The sequence below is a fragment of the Cygnus olor genome, chromosome 2 (genome assembly GCF_009769625.2).
Source record: "Cygnus olor isolate bCygOlo1 chromosome 2, bCygOlo1.pri.v2, whole genome shotgun sequence".
Lineage (NCBI taxonomy): Eukaryota > Metazoa > Chordata > Aves > Anseriformes > Anatidae > Cygnus > Cygnus olor.
The window spans coordinates 148,976,285-148,996,097 of NC_049170.1; the positions used below are offsets into that span (position 1 = coordinate 148,976,285).

At 42.2% G+C, this 19,813-nt stretch overlaps 1 protein-coding gene across 1 annotated transcript in view; it reads left to right on the top strand.

Annotated features, from left to right (window-relative positions):
* FER1L6 (fer-1 like family member 6) overlaps positions 1-19,813 on the top strand; it is a 65,740-nt gene that overhangs the window by 19,031 nt on the left and 26,896 nt on the right. The window contains 13 exon segments of the mRNA XM_040547780.1: positions 49-157; positions 1,934-2,114; positions 5,484-5,604; positions 6,164-6,264; positions 6,928-7,018; positions 8,260-8,376; positions 9,478-9,630; positions 10,963-11,149; positions 11,658-11,782; positions 13,681-13,815; positions 14,290-14,439; positions 18,182-18,292; positions 18,806-18,967. Coding sequence (XP_040403714.1) covers positions 49-157; positions 1,934-2,114; positions 5,484-5,604; positions 6,164-6,264; positions 6,928-7,018; positions 8,260-8,376; positions 9,478-9,630; positions 10,963-11,149; positions 11,658-11,782; positions 13,681-13,815; positions 14,290-14,439; positions 18,182-18,292; positions 18,806-18,967 — 1,743 coding nt within the window.

Below are 19,813 nucleotides of genomic sequence, written 5' to 3' on the forward strand. Positions count from 1 at the left end.
AGATAAAATAAATGTCTTTTTTTTTCCTGCCTCCTTCTTCTCCAATAGATCTATGAAGAGAAAATGGAGGATTTCCTGCTCTTTGGGACATTTTTTGAAGCCACAATGATTGATAGGAAGGTTGGGGACAAGCCAATAACCTTTGAGGTTTCCATTGGTAAGTGTGTTAAGCTCATCCCCAAAGCAGAGAGGAGGTCTTGACTGCAAGTGGACACTATGTGCTATTGACAGCTCTGTCTCAGGGTTCAGGCATCACCTTCAGAGCAGGGATTATAGGTTTGTATTAAACTCTGATCATCATTTCCCTGGGTAGCATCATGCTTACTCTAGTCACTTAGCTGTCTCTACTCCCAGGTGCTCTGTATTAATACAAATTCTCCCACTCAATACACAGCGACTCACCCAGTATTTAGCCTCCAAATCTCCTGGGAGATCCAACTGAAAAGGTTTATCTCAGGATGGCACTCATTCTGCAGTGCTCGTTGCAACTTGTCCCTGGCTGTGATGGAGCCTCTTTGCAGGGAGGGTCTGTGTGGACCCTCTTGGCCAACCCTGCTGACCTACATGTGGGTTTGTGAGTGTGGCACAGGTGTTATTGTATAGCCAAGCCTTAAAATGAATGCACCAGCTCGCCCTGTGAGATCCTCCTGATAAGTCCTGTTCGCTTTCTGGGTAAAGCAGGGCAGTACTGCATGAGCAGCATCCTCATGTTGGAGCTGAATTGTCCCCAGGAGCAGAGTAAAGAAAAAAATAAGACGTTTTCATGAATGTTGACTGGATATTTTCAAACCAGAAGAAATTTCCCCTGAGAGAGAAGCCAGAAATGGTCTTATTTCCCTTGCAGGGGTACGCTTATCTCTGTGTTAGAGTCCAAAAGCAGAGTAACACCCTGACACTTGCCATCTTAGTGCTTACATAAGTTGGTACACTCAATTGTAAGGGTATGTGTGCAGGGAGTTACTCTGACAAACAGAGAAATCAATGAGTGATATTGATTCATGCTGAAACTCAGCAGGAAGCAGAGCTAGGAATAACAAGAAACTCATGTACATAGTTGGGCAAGAAATGATACTGAGTCTTGTTGGAGTTAATACTAAAGATGAGTCTGGCTCTGAACTCCGGACCTGAACATCTGTCAGTTATCTGTGCAGTTGAAATTCAGATCCACATTTGGCAAATATCCATTATTTACGTGATGAGATGAACCTAAAATCCAGATTGTGATGTTGTATGGGGTGACTCAGCACACCCCTTTCCTGCAGTGAATGTTTTCTGCCTGTCTCTTATAAAATCTGTAATTACCACTCTGATGGATGCACCTCTTCTCCAGTGTTGATAACTGCCCTTTAAGGCAAAATCGTATCAGAGAAGATGGCTGTATTGTTAGCAGAGTTGTGTGGATTCAGGCATGAAGTTGGGGCCTCCAAGTATTGTTATTGCTGAAGGTCCCTCTGCAACCCTACTTTGCAAAATTTTCTTGGCTGAAAATGAGCTTTAGCACTTCTGAGATCAGACTTTGTGATGATCATACACATGTTGTAAAGAAGAAATACAGTTGCTATTTAAATCAAACACACATAGAGGCTCCAGGATATAGAAATATCAACAACAGTATTGGTTTTGCTTCTGAATTTCTTTATCAAAAGCAGAAGTTCCTTTTGTTTTCCTAGGGTCCAGCAAACAGAAAATCACACCACTCTGTGATACCCTAGGTACCTATTAGGTAGGGCTGGCAAAAAAGCCCTGTCCTGGAGTCTGAAAAGACATTGTGATAGACTTAAATTATTAGGACCTTTATATGCTGGGGAATGGCCAGAACAACTAATGAACATGGAGGGACAAAGATTTTTCACTTTGAATATTCTTCCTCTTTTAAAACCTCATTACCAACTCCAAGGCAGCCATCTCTTCACTTGTAATCCTGTGTCTCTAGGTAACTTTGGTAGAGTTACTGATGGAGTATCAGTGGGAGCTGGAGGGAAAAAGAAGGCACGTGGTGGAGAAGTGGAAGAAAGTCTGCTGCATGAGAAGGAGGATGAAATTTCTCATGACCTCGGAGTACCCTTGATATCCACCACACACCCTGAGAAGCCACTAATCACAGGTGGGAACAGGTGAGGATCTATGTTTTAAAGCCTCATCATGCACAACTCTGGTTACTATTTTATAATCCTGTGGGACTCATTAATTAACCCTGGCAGCATTAAACCAATTGTGTGGATTTAAGGCTTTCAAAAGTGGATGTTGTGCATCTTCAATCACATCTTTCATAACAGTAAATTTTCCAGCCTCCACTGAAGTGGACGGGCTACATGCCATTTTTCACTATATTCTGATTTTGGCGTTATGGGCTCTTGAACTTCTTGTTCTGATGTTTTTAAAAGGGCTGTGTTATGCTGTTTATCATTTGGAAAGCTGTAAGAAAGAGTAAAACTCCTTCAGTGCTGTCCCTGGTTGAGGGTCCTATACCCTGATCACAAGTAGCATCCGTCCAGTGATCAGCTCCAGAAGCAGAATAACACATCAAAAAAATTGACATCTGGCCAAGACAGAGACGGTTTCCCTGAACACTTTCCAGAGCTAATAATTATAGATGTAGACTTGAAAAGCAAGTAGTAACAAAAGTAGGAGGAAATAGTCCTCTTAAAATAAAGGATGGAGCAATGAATGAATACATGCAGAAGGCTTCTAAATGGCCTTGCTTATAAACAAAGTGTAAAGGTTTATTTCATTTCAAAGATACCAATAAAAATAAATATTTTCTTTGTTGCTTTGTTAGGTAGAACAATCCCTAATATAGCCAAGTGCCAAGACTAGATGGTATCTCTTTTTGTAGAAGGCCAGGCACTGCCAAGCATTTTACAGATATAAGGGCCAGGTGGGAAATTTGAACCTGTATCTGTTTGGTTTCTGGGCCTCCCTAAAGTTAAGAAGTACTTTCATCCTTTCCTGCAATTGGAGGTTCAGCCAGATTAAATAGGAGGCAGTGGAAAAAAAAATGAAAATACCATAGTAGATTTCTTTTTTCTATAGCTAATAAATAAGTAAAAGGGGAAAAACAATGTTTATCAGAAAGATAGTTGCCTCTCCTCATTACCAGGATTGCATATTTGGGTACATGCTAGGTTATTATCCTCCATGAGAGATTTTGAGATTTTTAGTTTTTCCCTTAACAGAAATTCAGATTTAAAGAACTGTTGTAAAAGAATGAATCATTCTTCAAATCTACTATTTGCTTCTTGACTCTCTCCAATATTAGCCAAGTTTGCTCTCATTATGTGTCCCTGTTCCTCAAATTTATGTAAAATGCTGCATCTTTTTTTTTCCCTCCTGTGCTATCTAAAACAGTTTGGCCAGCCACAGATACCAAATAGAGTAGACTTTATGACTGTCACCTCATATTGGAATCTTACCGGTCTCATTGCTGGTTATTTTCAGTATTAATCAGTACTTAATGGCATACCAATATTTTAAATAAACTAGCTAATTAAAAGAGCGTGCAGACCAATGAGACCTCTAATGTGGACACCATGAAATTGCCAGGAATTCTCCACATTTATATCAAAATGTATGGCATGGATACGCTAACATGGAAAAAGTGGTTCCCCAAAATTCTCATAGAAGGAGTAATAAACTTCAGAGCTCAGTCTTCCATTTGAGTTATTTCGTGGCCATATAATTTTCTTAGTAAATCCCATGAAAGAACTCATGAGCTCTGTGAATTTCAGGTCAAGAAGTTCTGGCATTGAGAGATAGTTGAATTGTTCCTCCCTCTTATGAAAGCACCAAATTTTTGACTGTCCAAGACCTGTACAGCTCTACTGCTCACCAAATTTGATGTGTAATGCTCAACTTGCTGTAGGTTATTGAGGAGCAAGTATATTGGAAATTCTGTATGTCTTTTGATATTCCATAGGACAATCAAATGATCTTAATCTATTTTTGAACAGAAAAACTCTTATAAAAACCTATTAGGGTGTACTGAGTTTATGTGACAAGGACTTGGTAGTGGGTGGCTGCAGGAGGAGCCCAGCAGCTGCCCCATGTCATATCAGAGACAGCTCCAGCTGCTCCAAAAGGGATCTGCTGCTGGCTAGTGCTGAGCCAGTAAGTGATGCCGTTTGCATCTCTGTGAGAGCAGATTCAAAAAACTGAAAAAACAAAACAATAACAACAACAACAAAAAACTGCTGCACAACAGCAGCTGGGAGAATGAGGAGTGAGAAGCAGCCCTGCAGCCCCCAAGGTGAGTGCAGAAGGAGGGCAGGAGGTGCTCCAGGTGCTGGAGCTTAAGTACCACAGCCTCTCCCAGAGGAGAGGAAATGGAAAATGCAACCATTTTTTCTTCCAGTTGTGGGACACTGCGAAGAGTAGGAGGCTCAAGAGCTTTTATTCTTTATTATCTGGAGAATCAGTTTCAGTGGAGAAGTACTGAACAGTCACAAGATGAGTACACACCAGAAAAGAGCTCTGAGCTGCAGAGCATGTATTTGTGGCATTGGGTTGGAGCCATTCCCAGAAGAATGTAAAGCAGTTTATAGAGCTTGGTTTCCATTAAAAAGCTCTCCACTGTCCTGCTGTTACTAGCTGAAATGATGCAGCTTCTAGTGTTAAATCCAGTATGGCTAAGTGCGGTGTATCATAGCACTGTAGTATCATATAAAGGGAGGACATCAGGTGCTCATCAGATACATGCTTTTGATGTCGTGGCTGCCACAACTCTAATGAAAACACCAGGCTCTGTGCCAAGTGTGCATTAAAGTTTGCAGAGCCTCTGGTTGTGCTGGTGTCTTGCTCATTTTTTCGGTACAAGACCCTCTTTAAGTAAACACCAGAAGAAAGTAGCTCTGCAAAAAAAGTCAATATGACAACTTGGCCCTGAGATAGAAATTGGGAAATGAGAGAGCAGCAGACGCATTTTATTGCTGAGTTGTTATGAGTTAGGTGTCACTTTTACTAAGCAGGGTCCTGTAGATCAGCTTCTGCCAAGACATGTCAATGTCTACTAGCCACTGTTTTCGAAAAAATGTCCCATGAAATGAAAGTGTCAGTGAGACTCTGTCCTGCCAGGCAGTGCAGTGCACAAAGCCCTTGCTCTTAAAGAGGTGGTCAGGTTTTAATCTTTGCTCATTTTTCTGCTATACGTTGTACTCCTATTGCTTCCCATCATTAACACGATATTTCAGAGCTTCTCTGCGTGCCTCTTTGTGTAGCTTTTCTTCTACCCTGAAAAACACTGGAATTAGATCCACTGGCTTTAAGACTTTTCTTTTCAGGGTTCTCATAGAAAGCATGTGATCTTGTAAGTAAGTGATGCTTCTGTTTTTTCTTCCCATGTATTCACTGGATAGCACATATGAACACATCCTGTGGTGTCCTTGGTTTCTGTACTGTGAGAGAGCACCAAACATCTTTTCTTTCCATTGCCTCCCCCTGAACTCCTTTCTTACTTTTACAATCTGCTCTGCACTTTGTTTTCCTAGGAACTATCAGTACCTGCCGTACGATGAGAGAAAGCCCTGCATCTGTGTCAAGAGCTACTGGGGCAACCAGACCTTTCGTTTGTACTCCTCCAACACTCTTGAGAAGATGGCAGACCACCTGGTAAGTGGCAACCATACTCCCAGGCTCCGGCATTCAGCAGATCATGGCAGTGAGAGGTAAGGTTCCCCAAAACAGGTCCCCACAGTTTCACCCAGATTTATTTCTTACCATTCAGCCCTTTATCTTAGCTTGTGAGGACAGACTCCAGTTCTCAATGGTGACTGTAGGTGTTGGGCTAGGCCTCCTGTGCCCGCTGAAGTTTGAGAAGTTAACTCCAGCAGCTTGCTAAATGTAAGCAGTGGGGCTGCAAACAGAACCAAGGAGAATTATATAGCTTTTCCTCCCAGCTAGTGGAGAACGTTTCCTCTGACTGGTCTTCACCAAATTGAGGAAACAAAGCAGCTCCAAGCAATAGAAACGTGTTGGAAAGACGTTCATGCTGCCGGGGTCTTCTCTGCACACATAAAGCTTAGTGGTGTATCAAAGGTCCTGTTTTGTCACGTTGCAAACTCACCTGCCTCATTCTTGCTAGTCATATGGTGAATAATGGCATTACAGCACCAGCAGTATGACAAAGAACCCTTCTTTGCATAATAGCTTTTTCATGTGTTTTTCTTAGGAGGAATCATTAGAGCAAGTAAAGGATTTGATCAAGGTTTCAGAAATTGAATCTGAGGAGAAAATGAGGACGACCCTAAGTGATTTTATCAATCAGAGCAGGTAACTACGTTTACTAAAGGAATACAGAAAATCAACTTTATATGTTGGCCACAAATTCAAGACTAGACAAGGAAACTGGTGATAAAAAAAATAATAAAATGTACAGTAAGCTTACTGGGATGTATTTATTTTGCTATAAAAACAAAGGGCTTCCCAAATTGCAGTTTCTATTTACACAAAGAAAATATTTTATTGCTACTTTCAACATTCAATATTGACAGGAGACTACTGCCAATCATTTCCATATTGTTTTGGCTTTCTGGACTCTAAGAATAGAACATGTAATAAATAGGGTTTAATACAGTGTGTGATAGGCATACTGTAAAAATATGCAAGGTTAACATAAAGCAAAGGATTCCACATACTGGGATAAGTGCTCCAATGGGCTCCATGTCAGACACATGATTTGGCTCAGAATAGATATAAACCCTAACTTATTAATCCTGTTTTTATGAAGTACGGTCCAGAGATTCTGGACTCTATTCTTTGACTCCTATGGGTGCTCAGTATTTATTTTAGACAGAGAATTTCAGCCTGTCTTCTGGTTCATGTACTATAGCAGGCAGGGAGCATTTCATTTCAATGTATTTTAGCAACTCGCATAAAAACCAAACCATACCAAACAAACACACATTCAAAAAAACTGTTATTGTTGTGTCCTAGGGCCTTCATTACCGTTGCTGAAAAGAAGCCCAAAGGGTTGAACTACACTACTTTGGACAAAAAAAGACTCCTGCTGTTCAGGCAAGAACTGGTATGCGTATTTTTTCTTTAAGCATTGATGCAATGATCTTAACTGAAAGCAAACGGGTTGTATACATGTTAATTTATATTTGATTTCAACCGCAGTGGAATGCTTTATAATTAATATGAATATATTATCCATGAGCACTTTTTTTTGATAAAGCCTGCTGTGCTTAATAAAGAGTTGTAAAATATCCTGAAATCATTCAGAACATACTGTTTTTAAATAAAAATAAGACATAATAATAATGAGCATAATAATAATTTTTCTTTTCCATGCGTCTTAAAATGGGATGATGCTGAGTACTGTAGAATAATACCCAGTTAACATTGCTGTTCAGTAGAATAATACACAATTAACATTGCAATTTAATTATTGTGGTGGGGCTGAACTTCGACACTAGTAGGGTCTGGCGTTTGATATTCCTGGACACTTAGAAGCAGACACCAGAATCAGTGTGGTCTCATGTATTCTAGTTTGTGTTTATTCTTCATTTCTGCATTTTAAAGTTTCCTTTGCATTTACCCTCCCTCAAGTGCTAGAGGGCTGTTAGTATAAGAGAGCATCTGGATTAGGCTGAACAGAGCACAAGAATCACTTGCACTTTTTTTTTTTTTTAAAGATTGTCTGTCTATTATCTATGAGGAGGTGTTTATGACCATCTTTTGGCAAAGTAGATATATAAAATAGGCCAGATGAGTCACTCCTTAAAAACATTTTTTTCTTCCTATTGTATATAAAGCAAGCTTTGAAATCCTACATTGCTGGGGTTTAAAAGTAGACAGGAGACCTGTTCCCAGTGAGGAAAGCCAGGATAGAGGATGCACCGTAGGATTCAGTGGGGTTTAAGCACCTAACTCCTCAGTGGGCAGTGAGGCCTTATTCACCTCCTAACGGGAAGCAGTGAGAAAAAATAAAAAAAGGGTGCAGCTCATCGAAATGTTCGTTAGCTTTATTTATGGTTTGTAGCACAGAATTAGGTGGTACCTTCTTTCAGGATCAAAGCATTATATTTCCAGGTGGCAATCATGTGTTTCCTGAGACTTCCATAAATACAGTACACATACAGATAAGAGAGAAGGTGGGGTACATTCACAATTCTGTTTTTCAGCTCAAAAGAGTTAATCTCTTTCTGTTGTTTCTCTCTTTTTTTTTTTTTTTTAACTTGCATGTAAGACTCTTACTGTCTTCTGTGTCCAGTTCAAGCTACTTGATAATGCATACGAAATATACGTCTTTCCTGATTGCAGGAAGCATTGTCCAATGATGCCAAGGGAATTGTTCAGCAGCAGAAAAAGATGTCACTGGATGAAATGATACGTGAGACTCAGACATTTATAGATAAAATTCGATTCTTGGTTGATGAGGTAATCCATACAGAAATTCAGATAAATTCGCAATTTGATTTTCATAATGCAGTGTGAATAATAAGTCCTGACTTGGTTATCCAGAGTTCTCCTTTGGATATCTGGCCCCAATTGTTTTGCAATTCATGGAGCTGTTAACACACTAGGGTAGGAAACAGTGGGCTTAGTGGTATGGAGTGGATGTGGTACAGAGTGTTGGTAGTTGTTTAAAAAAAAAGTCATGCCCTGGTGGTTTGGAGACAGCCTGCTTTCTGATCTGAATTCATGTCCTTGCTTGTATGGGCATAGTGATTTGGACTAGTATGAACTCAGGGATCTCTTTATTATACTTGACTGTGCAGACACTGTTTAGACATACTATTAAGCCTGATAATAACAGAAGAACAACTGTATTTGGTCAGGCCAAAATCCAGCCAGTCAAGTGTTCTCTTTCTGCAAACTGTCTGTGCTAGCAAACCAAACAGGGCTATGGATTTTCCTGGGCTCAGGGAGTGAGTGCCACAGACTGGCATGGTTTGCATCTTACAGCCAAATTGTCTTCCTTCCCAAAACCTAGTGCCTTCTGGACTCCTAGTGCCACCTGAGAACAGTCTCTGGGCTGTTCTTTGCTTTGAACCATACTTAGGCTTTGCTTGGGGAAATGCTCTTCAGGGCAGGGCAAGGCTCCATGGAGCATCATCACAAGCAGAATAGATGATGGGATACCAGCGCTTGAGTTTGGCCCTGGTCCTTTTTGTTTTTCTTGTAAAGGTGAAGTTGGTAACATTTCCATGGTGGATACTTTCAGCTTACACAGTTCGTGGGTAAGTGGCTTCCTGAGACGGTCATACCTGGATTTTTAGCTGTAATTTCCCCTGAAATGATCTGCAGAGTGGGTGCTCCTTAATCACAGCACGAAGCTCTTTACTTTCAGCTGTGCTTGGGAATGGAAGTTTGGATTGCAAAGCACGAAGTGACAGCCTCTTTTATTCAGGATATATATCTGCCATTTCACAAGAGAGGTGGGGAATCAGCTCTTGGTAGGCTGTTTTAACAAAAAAGATATGGTGGTGGCTTACAGAAAGAATGCAGTTTTAGTTCAGAATTCCTTGTTGTTTAAAGCCGCAGAATACAGTGCCCGATGTGTTCATCTGGATGCTCAGCAACAACAAGAGAGTTGCATATGCAAGAGTCCCGGCAAAACACATACTCTATTCCCCAGAGGAAGAGCAGAGAGGCAAGGACTGTGGGAAGATTAAAACCCATTTCCTGAAAGTAAGTTTGGGGCATTCTGTGAACACAGGTAATGACTGAGGAGCCCTTGGTATTCAAGTTTCACACAGGGATTGTATTTTACAAATTTATCTTTGTAATGTACTAAAAATGTGTACATGTTTATATATGCCATCTGGTAATACTTACTTCTCCTATTTATGCTTGTCCTTATTGAAGTACTGTATTATTGCCCTGCTTTTGGTGCCTGAGTGATTCATTCCTCTATGACTTGTTAGAGCAAGTTTATAGCATTGTTTATCTATAGCTATATAACTAAACAGATAGCAGAGGTGCAGCCTCTTTGCTGGCAAAGACGTCAGAGTGCAGCACATGGAAGACTGGGAGGAGACTGGTAAGAGCTCAGCATGCATGCAACTCAGATAGCAAAGGAACATAGATATTCAGAGCTAACATAGCAACTGACTATGTTTGCTATTTAAAATGTGCCTAGGTTTGTGAAATATTTATCTAAAATATTGTTCTGGGGTTATTCATCTTGAAGGAACATCTTAGTGAATATTATATGCCTACGAAGGCAGAGTGACCAGCGGTGGAATATTATGCAGTGGAATTATTACTATGGCCAGAAAGAAAAGTCTGAACACACCAGGCAATAGCAATGTCATTTAATGACTTTTTAGTGGTTTTTCACCTGGAGCAGCTGGGAGCACTCCCATAAAGCATAGCTAAAGAGAGGACAGAAATATCTAAGCCTCTGATAATTGCCATAGGTATCTGTTAAGCACGGTGCTATCTGCCTGCATAAACAAACAAATCAACTAAACAAACATAATTCATCCTGCAGGCCCTACAATATCAAGAATTACCTTGTGAACAGGTAACTAAACACTGAGCTAAGTGGAACTAGATGTAGTGGGAGAGGAGAGTAAGGAAATATTTGTATTGTTTGTCAAGACCAGTAACGTTTTATACTGGAATATGTTTTCTGACCTACCTGATGAGGTAATATTTTTAGGAGTACATGGGACTAGCTATTGGAGACCAGCAAAACTGCATGAAATGTGAAGTGGGTTGAAGTCTAGGAAAAGTAGGATATCAGCTAGCACTGGCATGCTTACAGCTATCAGTTAGTCTGCACAAACACTATGCCATTTATGCAGACTTTCAACCAACTACTTGTCTCCTCCCTAAGAATCACAGAATTTTCTTGTGCTGAATGAGTCTCAGGGCCACTCACTGTGGAGATATTGGTGTATCAGTTCAGTGAATGCTCCTTTATTTTTGTAGTTTACTCTGCTTTCACAGGACTCAGCATCCAGCCAGCCCTCTTTCTAGAGCTTGTTGGTAATGGGTGGATTTTTTTTTCTTCAGCTACCAGGCAAGCGCCCATTGGGCTGGACTGTGCAGGCAAAGGTGGACATTTACCTATGGCTTGGACCTGCCAGCTATGCCCGCAGCATCATGGAGAATTTGCCTGTAGGGTATGAAACTGAAATACCATCCAACACCAGCTCAGAGCACAGCATGGTGCCCTCACCTGCCTGCCTGCGGTATAAAAGTAAGGCACTGTTTCTTCTCCATAGTAGCAATGTAAGAGGGCTTGTAAGAGCCAGGTAGCCCCAAAAGCTCTAATTCAGAGGGTTGCAAGACCTCTGTTTAAAGTAGTTGCTATAAGAGAATCACAACTCAGCAAATTTTAATTAGCAAAAGTTCATTTTGTTGTCAAGTCCTCAATCCTGCTGCTGCCACTTTGCAGGTGCCAGGGACAGGAAGCACCTGTTTTCTTACACTTTCACTTCCCTGTGCCATGGGTCTGTCTCCTTGTGATGAGGAGAGAGAAAAACTGCCAGTTAACAACCTTACAGTAAGGACATCGATTTTAAGTGAATCCAGAAATCTTACACAAACTTCTGAGTGTTTCAGGTGTTTCGTTAGTGAGACAGCACTAGCAACAGTTCCCTTTGTCAGATCTCAGTTGGATGGCAGGTGGTGGATCTTCCCCTCCTGTCCATGTGCTGCTTCATTTCTGTGAGTCTGACATTACTGTTTTCTTTGCAATGATGTAGCCACGCACCTCTTCCAGCTGAGAGCCCACATGTATCAGGCAAGGGGGCTCATTGCAGCTGACAGCACTGGACTTTCCGATCCTTTTGCAAAAGTTACTTTCACATCATACTGCCAGACCACAAAGGTAAGTTGCAAAATCCCTTGCAGTAAATGGAAACACAGTTTGGTTGGTTGTTTTTTGTTGAATTAAGCTATGAAAAGGAAAAATATTGTTTTTGCAAGGAGGTGCCTAGCACAAAAAGTTGGCCACCTGCTGTTAAAAGGCAACCCCTGACAGTCCACTGCAAGCAAAGCAAAAGTGTTGGTGTAGCCTACTACTCAACATGAGGTGCAGTAATACTTGTTTATTCTAGCTCTTTCAGACATTATATTCTCTGGGGCTTCTGGGCCTTTGCAGCAAGTGAATTACCTTTCTCTACTTATTTTTCTATATATTTTCAGTTTGGGCCATTTTCATCGCTTGTTGTGAGGGTGAACCCTACGGTTCTCTTTCCTTATAGGCTGAGTGCAATGACTGAGCAAAGAGTGAAGACCACCTTTATATAACTTCTGTAGCTGTGCAAGTCAGCATGGCTCTTTGCAGCGGAATTCAGTTCTCAAGGATCACTTTAGAATGGCAAAGCTGAAATAAGCAGAAAGCAGAGGTGTGAGACCTTCTGCACCCCTTCGCACACTGCAAAAATGTGCCCATAGCAAGTGGTCCCACATCTTGTGGTGGTTTTACCCAGCTGGGCAGCTGAGCTCCACCACAACCGCTCTCTCACTCCCCCTCCTGAAAGGGAAAGGGGGAGAAAATATGATGGAAAGGGCTCAAGCGTTGATGTAAGGACAAGGAGATCACTCAACAATTATCGTCACAGGCAAAACAGACTCAACATAGGGAGATTAATAAAATTTGTTACCTATTACTAACAGACTAGAACAGCGAGAAACCAAAAAAACTCAAAACACCTTCCCCCCAACTCACCCTCTTCCACCTCCTCCCCCCCCGAGCGGCGCAGGGGAACGGGGAATGGGGGCTGCAGTCAGTTTATAGCACTTTGTCTCTGCCACTCCTTCATGGTCACTCTGCCCCTGCCAAACTGATTCTGCGGGGGCTGCCCACAGGCAGCAGCTCTTCAACAACTGCTCCCACATGGCTCCGTACCACGGGGTCCATCCCCCAGGAGCAAACTGCTCCAGCACGGGTCCCCCACGGGCGGCAGCTCCCCCCAGACCCCCTGCTCCTGCGTGGACTCCTCTCCACGGGCTGCAGCTCCGGCCCGGGGCCTGCTCCTGCGGGGGCTCTCCATGGGCCGCAGCCTCCTCCAGGCCACATCCCCCTGCTCCACCGGGGGCTCCTCCACGGGCTGCAGCGTGGAGATCTGCTCCGTGTGGGACCCATGGGCTGCAGGGGGACAGCCTGCTCCACCAGGGGCCTCTCCACAGGCCGCAGGGGAACTGCTGCTGCATGCCTGGAGCACCTCCTGCCCTCCTGCTGCACTCACCTTGGGGGCTGCAGGGCTGGTTCTCACTCTTCTCTCTCTCAGATGCTGTTGTGCAGCAGTTTTTTTTTTTTTTTTTTTTTTTTGCATTTCTTAAGTCTGCTCTCCCAGAGGCACAAACATCACTTATTGGCTCAGCTCTGGCCAGCAGCGGGTCCCTTTTGGAGCTGGCCAGAGCTGGCTCTTATCTAACATGGGGCAGCTGCTGGGCTCTGCTCACAGAGGCCACCCCTGCAGCCCACTGGTACCAAAACCTTGCCACGTAAACCCAATACACATCTCCCTCAGATATTTTTGGAGGCAAATGGTTGTCTGTGGGCATTGATGGGGCCTATAAAGAGAAAGGGGAACTTTTACCCATAACATGAAAACTGATTTTCGGAGGTTTTGAGCCTTCTAAAACTATCTTAGTGGGGCTTAGAGTTCTAAAACCTTGGACACAAGCAAACCATCATTTGGGATGTCACCAGCACATCCTGATGAAGCACTCCCAATCAAGCAATTTATAGTATATTAAACATTTCCTTTCTTTCATTAGATCATTTCTCAGACGTTGTCCCCCACCTGGAACCAGATGCTGCTCTTCAACGGCATTGTGCTTCATGGGGATGGACAGGAAATCGCTCAGTTTCCCCCAGAGATTGTCATCGAGCTGTATGATGATGATGCAGTGGTAAATTTGAAATCCTTCTTAGTAAAGGCTGTTGCATCTTTCTGTCAGTGTAAAGGCAAAGCTGTGTCACTGAGTAGGCATTAAAAGGAAAATGGTCAAGCAACATGGATAACCTTGATGAATGGAGCTCAGTGCTACAACGATTTGCAGTTTAATGTCTGAAATCAGCCCTGAGACTTAACCTTTTGTCCTTGCAAAGCTGTGGCCCTGTTTTTCCCAAGTGAATACTGTCCCCAAAGACTGACTTAGAAGCATCTTCTCCCCCACTTTCCTTGCACACGACTGTCAATATTGTATCTCTGTGGAGACATGGATTTATCTCTGGCCTTGCATTTTTCTTTGCTGTTTACTTCAGGAAAAGGGTGGGCTTTTTGTTTATTTGTTTGTTTGTTTGTTTGTTTTTCCACAAATATTCTAGGCTTTGCATCATCTTGGCTTCATATGCATTCCACACCTGTGTTCTCCTTTATTTAGGGTAAAGCAGAATATATTGGGTCTACAGTGGCTGCCCCTGTGGTGAGGCTTGCTGACCAAAAATATGAACCACCTAAACTCTCTTACCACCCAGTGTATTGTGGAAATCTTTCTGGAGGAGATCTTCTTGCTGCATTTGAGCTTTTGGAGGTAAACTAGACCTTCTGGACCATTAGTCTTTTACACCATGGGAATTAGTGTGAACTGCAACTGGAGCAGGATCATTCTGCTGTTGTACCTCTTAGTCCCCATGCAGTCTGCGTCATTCCTAGTTGCCATCGTGCCAGGGGAAGAGGGGACACTGCTGATGTGCAAACAACAGCAAACCTCTCACATGCTGTGTGTGTCATTTACCCTTTACTTACCCTGCTCTAAATTGGGCTCCGGTTTAAGAAACAGTGATGAAACTACCATTGCCGTTGCAATGCCCTACTCTTTGGACTTAAACAACTTCAAAAATCTCTATTTCTCTGTCCCTTAGAAGAAGAGAGCTGTGAATAACATTAATTGGATAAGGAAAACCCAGTTTTTAGATACCCGTAACGTATTAGGAGAAATATTACACTGGTTTCCCACTGTGAGACAAAAGGCAAATTTGGCATACCTCTGGGGCTAGCCGAGCAGATGCACGAGTAGAATGTAAGGTGTCTGGGCTTTCAGGCCCCAGCAGTATTTGCAGAGCCACCACTTCTCTGCACTAAAAAACTGACAATTTATTCTGAAATCAGAACTGGTAAAAATGTTGCACTCTGTGACACATTTTACAGTTATTCCCAGGATAAAATGGGCTTTTAAGCATGATAGGCTAATTATGTTCTTGATGAAACCCTGCAATATGACACCATGGGGACACATAGGGGACCTCATTAGGGTGGATACCTAGGGGTACAGTCTACTACCTTAACCATAATTTTCCCTCTTTTTTATTGAAATCTTTGTGAACAAAGGGAGCAGTGTATTTTGTTTTGCTGTCTTACGGGACTAGGGAAGCAGCACTACTTTTGGGATATATCCAAATATACCCCTAAGACTTCTCCAGAGAGTTGAAAAGAATTGTAAGTAAAGACCCTGTAGTCCTCCTGTTCATCCTGTTCATACTGTATGTTATTCTTTACAGTGACAACACTCTAGAGCATCTCACATGGCAGATATTAGCAATGTGGACATGAAAGAAATTTTCAGAAAAAATGCATATAAACATCTGCAAGGTTTCAAAGCACTTCTGGAGCTGTTGTGCCAGTGGTTCCTTCCAATAATAGGGAATTTCTGAGGGTGGAAATGAATACCTCTAACGACTAATTCATTCTCTTCTTCCAAGCCCATAACCCTTCCTGTGACAAACCGTGCTCAATAACTCTGAGCTGCAGGTACCATTTGGTTCAGTTGAAGAAGCAGGGTGTGAAAAGTCAGCACTCGTTTCTCAAAATGAATGCTGTTATGCTGGGTCAGTGCTAGAGATCTAACCCAGTTCTTATAATGCAGTATCCTGGAATTTAGAAAAATATTAGACTAAAATAGTATAGATTAATGGATACTAGAAGTCTTGATTTTGCTCAAGGTGGGCTCAAGATTTACTTTTTTTTTTTTTTTTTTAAATCAAAAGAAAAAAGTCCCTTTGAAAATATACCTTGTAGGTATTCTCCTGTGCTTTCGTTTTAATTGTGTTAGATCATTCTTCACCTCTTTTTCTGTGTAGTTTCACTGTGGCCACGAAGCAAAATCCTTGCTGAGTTACACCAGGCTGAATACCACCACTGAAATGAGTGGAATTTCATGGTGTAATACAGAAACACTCAATTTCACTAGAAGTTGTTAAATCTTGGAAAACTCCAGTACATTGCAAGATACCTGTAACGTTTCCTGTGTAACATGTTCCAGGTGACCCTACTTGAGCAGGGGGGTTGGACTAGATGATCTCTGGTGTCTTCCTCTCCTGAGTTGTGTCTTTGGGCAACAAAGTTTTTCTCATAGCTAGTGGAGCAGTTTAGAAATTATTTTCAAAAGTCACTGTAGCCTGCAGATGAACATACTTTTCTTGGTCATCTGTCATCAGTCCCCAAGTCAGATAGCACAATAAAATTGGGTACCATGAGAGTCAAATTATACGTGGGGATGTGATATCTTGTATGTGATCTGGTTCAGATGGTCTTTGCCTCTTATCCATTTACTCTTTTATATTACTAGTTAAAGTTCTTTCATAGTACTAGTTAATCTATTATGGGGGTACATTTTTGGAGTGTCTAATGTCAATTAATACAGAGGGAGAAAATGTGAAGTGAATATAATTAAATCCAAACAGCTGGCTTTTTAGACAGGCTGGTATCTTTCACAAAGTTATGTGTTTCTGTTTGGCTTTTTAAACAGCATCACAGAGGTGGCTGATAGAAACCAGATACACTGAGGAACAACAAAACTAGACCTAAATTTCTGGCCTTAAGTTCCACGAAGTCTATTCAAAGAATTGCTTCAGATTCTTACTTATATGGGGCCATAAACATGTTCCTGTGATTTATTGCTGTTAATTATGTTATTACTAGCATATGCTGCAGGTGCTATGCTGGAAGACACGTTTTCCACCCATCTCCTCATACACCTACAAAATCCTCGGAACAAATCCCTTCTCCCTAATGCTAATGAAACTCCCACACAACAGTACACAGCTGTATAGGCAGATGGCCTAGCTAAAAGAAGTGGAAGAGTTCAAGTTTACAGGTCCGTTGAGAGCTGTCTCTCAATGCTTCACCTTTCAGCAGTGACAAGTTAGCTCAGGAACGATGAAGCTCTCCAGAAGGTGTGTTTCTTTTTCCCAGAACTGTATGTGCAGTGCACTTTAGGTGCTGTGTTTTGTGAGAAAGCCAAGGGGAGCTTTGCCTGCAGGTTGTTAGTTTACCTGTGAAGCCAATGTTCCTACTGCTGTCTGCTAGCACAGCCCGAGCTTCTGGTAGGAGTGGTCATCAGGCCCCGACTTTAACTGCTGTATGTAGGAATGTACTAAATCAGGTCAGGCTTCAGATCTGCCCTGCATGGGATGAGAAGGTCATAAATGTACTGCAGAGAATTAGGAAGGGGTTGGGAAATATAAGCAGGGAGCTTTCCAACAGAAGGTGAACCAAACCAGCAGCAGAGCCTGGAGTGCGACAAGAGGTGAAGAGCAGTGAGATGGTGAAGCCTCAGAGCTGTGGTGGAGCATGTTCTGCTCCCACCCACCTGGCACGGGGAGCTTGTGTATACCCGAGTAAGCTCCTGAACGTGGGGCAGACTTATATGCCATCACACGTGAAGAGCATAAGTGCCGCCTGCAGCAAGATTTTAGTAGCTGCACTGAGAAGATCTATCCCTGATGCTGGAGATATGATTCACAAGTTCTCAAATGCTGACAGCATCCAGTGGTGCAGGACTGCTATTCCCAAATATAATGCAGCTGAAGAGCTCTGGCATGTCTGGCTGGCAACTGTACTATTTAACTCGTGTACTGTCTGTTCACCAGTCTTATTTAACTAGGATCAGATCTAGAATTTGTCTGTGAAAGTCTTCTAAGCAGTTTTGTTCAGGATTTTTATTAAATAGAATTACCGTGCTTTCTGTTCTTCGTAAATTAAATTACCATGCTTCAATACGTGCCTGTCTGTAGGGCAGACTACATCCTGCTGGGGCAACAGGGACTATTTTTTCAGCAAGGTACATAACCCCAATCTATTGAACACACTTCCTGCCAAGTGTATTAACATCACAGCAGGACAGGCCACGGTCCAAGTCACATTACACCTGTCTGCTCCGTAATGTGTCTTGCGAAACTGCATTAAATTGGTGTTCAATACACCGTTCACAGATACTTCTGATAGTTTTTATTCTTCCAAAAACTGTCCTGATCCTTGACTGCTAAATTTTTCAGATTCCTGATTCTGATCCAGACAGACTTCCCCCAGTGGATCCACCAGATGTTTCCCAGATTTACCCGGTCCCAGCCAACATCCGACCTGTTTTAAGCAAGTACAGAGTGGAGGTGAGCTACATAGAGTATTTCCATTTCCAAATCTCTGCTTCTTTTACTCTGTTACTGGACTATAAAGTTTTAATTATGTGTGATGATAATCTTAAAATTCTAATCCATAGGAATGATGTAAAAATAACATTTGGATCCCAAAATATACTGATAAGCTCAGATCAAAGTGATTCTCTAAGGCTGGGCAAGTGAGGCAGTGCTTCCACCTGAGACCAGCAGAGGCTGCTTGTCAGTCCTGGCCTGCTAGGAAGGGACTGCTCCCATGGCAGAGTGAGGCTGAGGGACCTGCTTCCCCTCACTTGTTCTCAGTGCAGTCCAGGAAGATGGCTGCAGGAGATGGAGGCCTTCCCCTTGTAACTGACCTCACTGGAGGTGATGTTCAGCATTGGCCATCTCCCAGGCTTTTTTTGGGGGGGTCCCAAATTTCATCCAACCAATGTCTCCTGCCTGTTTGCAAACGATCGCACTTTCTCTGCCCACTTTGTGCAACTGGTGTTTCTCTGCCCACCACAGGTCCTGTTCTGGGGTGTTCGAGAGCTGAAGAAAGTCCAGCTTCTTTCTGTAGATCGCCCCCAGGTTTTCATCGAGTGTGCAGGGAAAGGAGTGAAATCCTCTGTCATCCAGAGCTACAAGAAAAATCCCAATTTCAATGTCCTTGCAGATTGGTTTGAAGTGGTATGTACAGTATACTACTTCTTGCCTATCCATTCTCTGTTTCGGCTAGGCAAGGTGTTAATTACTATTTTCCCTCTTTTTCTGTCAAATCATTTCCTCCGTGTCTTGTGTAAATGCTATGGGACATCAGTTCTTATGTGAAAAGCTCATGGTTTGAAGATGTTCTAAAAGAATTCTACTACAAATGCATGATAAAAGGAGGTGATGTTCCTCATGCTATGTCCCAAATAGGCAAAGAAATATGTTGCAACCAGGTTTTTACTGATAGGTTGGAACTTGTTGCTAAATAACAGGGCTGTTTTTAGTATTCTTTTTTTCCTCATCTCCCATTTTGCAAGGTAAAGCTCAGTTTCCTTTATTTTCTTTCAATTCTCTGAATTTCCCCTAGAGTGTTACTGTTCTATTAAGAAGATCGATCATTTCTGGCTCATGAGCTCTGGACCTTTTCACATTGTAACCCTTACTGTTACGGACTGGTAATTTAATTATTACCCGTTTCTTGGGTTATGAGAGCTATTAGTTTCACTGGACAAAGGCCAACATCAGAAAAAAATATCCATCTGATTTGCTCTACTTGGCAACATTAACAGAGGTGAAATTTCATTTTTAAGTCAAAAGAATATCAAAGCCTTAACCTGGATACTGAGGCACAACAACTAGAGCATTTTAAAGTTGCATTGTACGTTACATGTCCAAAGGGCAGTTTTACGCTTTAAAGTCATTCTATAAACATGAAACCACCCAGTATTCACATCTCATGGTTGGGCAAACTAAGGCAGGTAGGATTAATAGCCTTGGGTAAAGCAGCGGTGGCATTAATACTCACAGCCTCCAACACTGTGTTCA